Consider the following 6,000-nt stretch of genomic DNA (forward strand, 5'->3'; position numbering starts at 1 on the left):
ATTTTAAAAATAACTTTTATTTATAATTTTAAACATGTTTTAAAAATAACTTTTATCTCTAATGCTTTATTTTTCAAATATTTTTATTTTATATTTTTAAAAATTAAATTATTTTCTATTTTCTAATTATGAAACATGTTTTCACTTGACATTATCCTTATTTTCTGTTTTTAGAAACAAAAAATTGTTTTTAGATTACGAAATCATGTTTAACTGTTTTTATTCTAAAAAATAAAAACTATTCTAAAAATTAGTTGTCAAAGAGTAACTTAATTTTACCCGTTATAGTGAGAAGTTCATCTTTGCACCGGGCTTGAGAAAATTTAAAATTTTAAACATAGAAATCACATTGGTATCACTTAAAATGTAATCTAAATTAATGATGATTAAGTGTATTTAACTTAAATCTTAAAAAAGATTAATAAAAATTACTTAACTCATAATTAAAAATATAGGGAATATTTTTGAAACTCATAAAAGATAAATTGAAAAAAACCATTTTTAATATTAAAATTTTCAAATAAAATCTTATTCTTATAAATAATTAAGAACTATTTTTTCAAAACTAGTGTATGAAAAATTGGGTCATACACTTTTAAAAAGTGACATTCAAAGCACTTTTAACAAGTATTCTGATTTTTTATAATTACTTTCAAAATTACTTTTAATCATAAACTTATTTAAAAGCACATAATGTTATTAACTCTTTTGAGTAATAATTATCAATGGAAAATCACCCCAAAATTCATCGAATTGAGGGGGGGAATTTTTGTCCTTTCACAAGAAGAACAGGCATTCAATTAACCAAACAAACCTAAAATGATGGGGTGTGGGGGGAGTTGTCTGACTTTTTTTTCTCGTGATGGAGGATGATGATGAATCATGGCTAGGGCAGCCAATCGTGTGGTCCAAATGAATGCATCAACCAACTGTTAAAATAATGAGAGTGATCAGGCATCGTACAACAAAGCTGATGATCATAGGCACCTCATCATCACCATCATGCCAAGCCCACACACATTGATGAACCCACCTTGACTTCACCCTGGCAAAAACCCTAATTTACTGATGAATCAAAAAGCTCTCCCACATTGCTCTGTTAACATCATGTTTCCTGCTACATTATTGTTGCTTTCATTGTCAAATTGTTTTATCTCCAAATGCCCAATCCCCACCATGGTAATAATGGAGAGCCATACAATAATAATGGAAAGCCATTACTTTTTTTTTTCTTTTTTTCTTTTTTCCTTTTCTTTTTCTTGGGTGATTTCACGGGCCCAAAAATATAAAAAAACATAATCATCGAATTTCAATTATAATCAACTTTTATCCATGGGCAAAGAATCCAAGGAATGATCCTAACAATGAAAATGTTACACATTTCCAAACGTAGTATCATCATTTGGGATATTTTACATTGGATTTTCTGGCGTATTTTTGGATGGAAAAACATTATTATTGTTTATTTTTTTTTTATTTTTTTTTAAGAAAAGTTGAATCATGAGGTTGACACACCGTAATCCCCGCTAAATTACTGTACATGTGTAGGAAATCAATGACTTTTTGAGGGGCAATCTTGTCTATAAAGCTTTATATAAACACGTATCCCAGCCATCTCAGCCCACCCAAACTCAAAAACGAAGTGGAGGAAGAGAGAAGATGATCAGTGCAGATGATTTCTACAAGGTCATGTGTGCAATGGTTCCATTGTATTTTGCAATGCTGGTTGCATATGGGTCAGTGAAATGGTGCAAGATATTCTCGCCGGAGCAGTGCTCCGGCATTAACCGGTTCGTTGCGGTGTTTGCCGTTCCGGTTCTTTCCTTCCACTTCATATCTCAGAACAACCCATATGAGATGGACACCAAGTTTATAGTTGCAGACACTCTCTCTAAGTTGCTGGTTCTTGTGTTGCTGTCCGTGTGGGCTATCTTGTTTAAGGGAGGGTTGGACTGGCTCATCACTCTCTTCTCTCTCGCCACTTTGCCAAACACTCTGGTCATGGGCATCCCTTTGCTCAATGCCATGTATGGAGACTTCACTCAGAGCCTCATGGTGCAACTGGTTGTTCTTCAGTGCATTATCTGGTATTCTTACCCAATGCTTTTTTTTTTTTTTTTAATAATTATCTTTCTGGTTCTCTCTCCGTATGTTGAGGAAGCTAAATGCCATTTTTCCTTTTCTCCTCTCTCAGCTTTATTTGATGTTTGCTTGTCTAAACCTTTTGAAGAAAGGATGCTGTAAAGTGATAGAACAGAACAAAAGAGCATAAAACTTTCTTTAACAAAAGTTGATTCTTATTTGGCTGAAATGCAACCATATTTGAATGAGACATTCAGATATAAGCATGGGGATTCTTTATTAAGCTGAAAAGTTGGAATAAATAGGAAAAATTAGATACACAAATGGAGTTGTTTATCATGCAGATTATGTCGTTGTTGCAGGTACACTCTACTGCTCTTCCTGTTTGAATACAGAGCTGCCACTCTACTGATCAAGAACCAGTTCCCTGGCTCCACTGCCGCTTCCATATCGAAATTTGAGATAGACGGAGACGTCATATCGCTAGATGGCCGTGACCCAGTACGCACCGAATCTGAAATCGATGGCAATGGTCGTATCCGCGTGCGTATCAGACGGTCCACATCTTCCGCTCCGGACTCGGCCTTATCATCGTCCATGGGCATCACTCCCAGGGCGTCCAATCTCTCCGGAGCCGAAATTTTCTCCGTCAACACTCCCGCGCCGCTGCATGAGTACCACAACGGAAACGCCGATATTGCATTCGGAAATGGAGATTTGGGATTCGGGTATCGGTCGGCGAGTCCTCGACTATCCGGGTACGCCTCGTCCGACGCTTATTCGCTTCAACCGACGCCACGCGCCTCCAATTTCAATGAATTGGACACCACTACAATAACAACGACGAACACGCCATTCTGGGTGAGATCCCCGGTGGCAGGGAAGGTTTACCGGCAACAGTCGCCGGCTTTTTCAGGGGTGAGAATGGTGTGGGAGTCGCCGGGAAAGTGCAACGGTGGTGGAGGAGAGAGACAAGGGTGCAAAGATGTCGTCGGAGGTACGTAGACAGTGTCCTGTCTCTTTTATACAAAACTTTTTTTAGAAAGAAAAAATCAAAGGGGCATAAAAACGTCGTCGTTTAGATGAAAAAAGTGATGAAATTGTGTCGTTTAGCGGTTAAAAGGGCAACATTAGTCGTGAAAAAACAGAAACACCTGAATAATTGTTGGACCCTAAATATCAAGGGGACACTGGGCTTTTGAGGTTTGCATGGACGCTTTGTCTCCATAACCCATAAATTTTTGTCTTCAGACACACCATCTCAATTCACTTCGACCATATCTCTTTCTACAATTAACCCAACACGATAAAATAACAAACAATTCAATTTTGGTGATGATTAATTTTTCTTCACTTTATTTACTTAATTTTTCCTGAATTCGAAATATAAATGGGTCTGGATTATTATTCACTAATCTCCCAGAAAGAGAGATTAGTTTCAGGGACAGCTCCAAATTTCCAGTGGCGGAGGAAGAAGACCCAAAAGCGACAGCGACCGGTCAAGATATGCCACGCACCCATGTGATGCTGAGGCTCATACTGACCATGGTCGGCCGGAAGCTCTCACGTAATCCCAATACCTACTCAAGTGTCCTAGGCCTTCTGTGGTCTCTAATCTCCTTCAAGTGAGTCTGTTTATTAACTTGATCTCACTTAATACGTGGAAATTTCATGAACATTACTGACGATGACCATGGCTGTGCAGATGGAATGTGGGGATGCCGAGTTTGGTGAAGTATTCAATAAAAATAATTTCAGATGCTGGTCTAGGGATGGCCATGTTCAGTTTAGGTACATATGTTAACAGCCTTTCATTTATTCTTAATCATATGCATATCTGCTTACCATGATCACTAAATTGCAGGGCTGTTCATGGCTCTTCAGCCCCGGATAATTGCCTGTGGAACAAAGAGGGCAACCATGGGAATGGGGATCCGCTTCATTTGCGGGCCTATATTAATGTCAGCTGCGTCCATAGCTGTTGGACTAAGAGGAGTTCGACTTCACGCAGCCATAGTACAGGCATGTTGCATTTTCATACGTATATATATAGACATGTTAGTTTACATTAGGGTTTGGAAGTAACATTCTTGATACTGTATTGCAGGCAGCTCTTCCTCAAGGGATTGTACCATTTGTCTTCGCTAGAGAATACGGTTTGCATCCTGATATTCTGAGTACCGGGTAAGTCTAGGTCTAGCTACCTTAAAAGATTAAGAAATTAAAGGGTGTTTGGTTCATTTTTTGAGTAAAAAAATGTGGGGTTTGTTTTGCATCCATGGTGCTTAGAAAAGCTACTTATGATCATTGACTTGTTCTGACATTGATTAATCGCTGTCAAGTCTTTTCTTTGAACACTTTTCCTCCTCCTCCTACTGCAGGGTTATATTTGGCATGTTAGTGTCCTTACCAGTAACGCTCCTCTACTACATATTATTAGGCCTATGAAGAAAAAGGCTGGGGGTTACTTTCAGCAAAGCATGTGGAGCATCCAAAGTATTCCGTGTCAGCACTTGGGCCCTTGATGTTGGGTTGAGCCAAGGCATACGCCCGTCTCATTACCCACTAAAAATGGTTTCTCTAGGCTTTTCCAATATTGAAAATGCTTTTCTAGGGGCTGACTTGGGGTTTGTAGAATTTCAAAAGCCGAAAAATAGGGTTAAATTAGAAGTTGACAAAAAAGAATTAGGGTTTTAAGGCCGTGGGAGTTGTTTTGGTGCATGGACTAGTGGTAGCCGAAAGGAAATGGATGATCATGACTTATGATTAAGGAAGAAGACCTATTTTTCCTGTGGGGTGGGGTGGGGGGGGCTTGGATAAAGTTGTTCATGTAAGCCTGTAACCAAGTGTGTTTGACTCCAGAAAAGTAAAAAAGAAAAAAAAAAAAGAGAGAGAGAGAGAGAGAGAGAGAAGGCAAAATCATTCGATCGTTTCTGCTTTTGTTTTGTGTCATTTGGATATGTAAAACAATGATCACCACACTAGTTCTTGCCTCCCACTTTTGAAGCGATTTTAATATATGAAACAAAGACCAGATCGTCTTAGAATTGGAATGTTGTAAGCGAGATCTCTAGAGAAGTTTGATCAGTTTTCTTTCCTTTATTTGTTGCCACTATATCCAAAAATGTAAGGACGAGGGCCTTCCATGAATGTCTCATGGAAATGCAATCATTTCATTGTGTCTCAGACGGCCTAAAAAGCCTCCTATGAAGCAAAGAATGGAAAAGAAAATAAAATTTGTCTCTCTAATGCATACTTGTGGCACAAGTCTTCAAACATAATCATTTATTTTGCTTTGCTTGTTTGGTAAGGGTAGGAAGACTCATTTTTTTGGGCTCTTAGCAGGCCTAATAATATGATGCATGATAGTGGGTTTTCATTAATTTGGATTCATGTACATCCACCCACGTGGAACTCAATTTTATATCAATTACATAGCATCAAGGGCCAGGCTTTTTCAACAAACGAGTGGAATCTAATGCATCAACTTCTTATTCTAATGCCAATGTTTGGATGAAAAGGTGGGAATTATAAATAGAAAATGTAACATGAAGGGGTTGTTTCTCTGATGTAAAAGAAAGGGAAATGTAGAAGGTTAACAAGCTTTATGTCCAAGGAGGAAAATGACCCAACATGTACTTTAACCTAAGGGAGTAAGTAACAGGAGTTATTAGAATATTGGCTTTGTCTTAAGAATAAATATGCTAATTCAATCAAATTTTTGTTTGAAAAGCCTACCCTTAAGTAAGCTTAATGAGAATTGATATTTTGAGTCTAAAAAAAAAAAAAAAAATCATAGGAAAAATATACTTATAAAAATTATTGATATTGAAATATTAATGTAGTACACTCTTGGTTCTAATATTGTTTTAAAAATAATATTTTCCTCTTGTTCATTCATTTTGATCACAATTATAA

General features: G+C 37.4%; 1 protein-coding gene across 1 annotated transcript; it reads left to right on the plus strand.

The window, feature by feature from the left end:
- Nucleotides 1–1,627: 1,627 nt before the first annotated feature.
- On the plus strand, nucleotides 1,628–5,335 carry LOC100250503 (auxin efflux carrier component 6). The gene is made up of 7 exons (XM_059734889.1): nucleotides 1,628–2,087; nucleotides 2,445–3,079; nucleotides 3,506–3,707; nucleotides 3,788–3,873; nucleotides 3,947–4,108; nucleotides 4,194–4,266; nucleotides 4,464–5,335. Exons 1-7 carry the CDS (start codon nucleotides 1,660–1,662, stop codon nucleotides 4,528–4,530), a joined length of 1,653 nt encoding a protein of 550 aa, XP_059590872.1. The 5' UTR covers nucleotides 1,628–1,659; the 3' UTR covers nucleotides 4,531–5,335.
- Nucleotides 5,336–6,000: the final 665 nt, after the last annotated feature.

Source organism: Vitis vinifera, chromosome 18 (assembly GCF_030704535.1).
Source record: "Vitis vinifera cultivar Pinot Noir 40024 chromosome 18, ASM3070453v1".
Lineage (NCBI taxonomy): Eukaryota > Viridiplantae > Streptophyta > Magnoliopsida > Vitales > Vitaceae > Vitis > Vitis vinifera.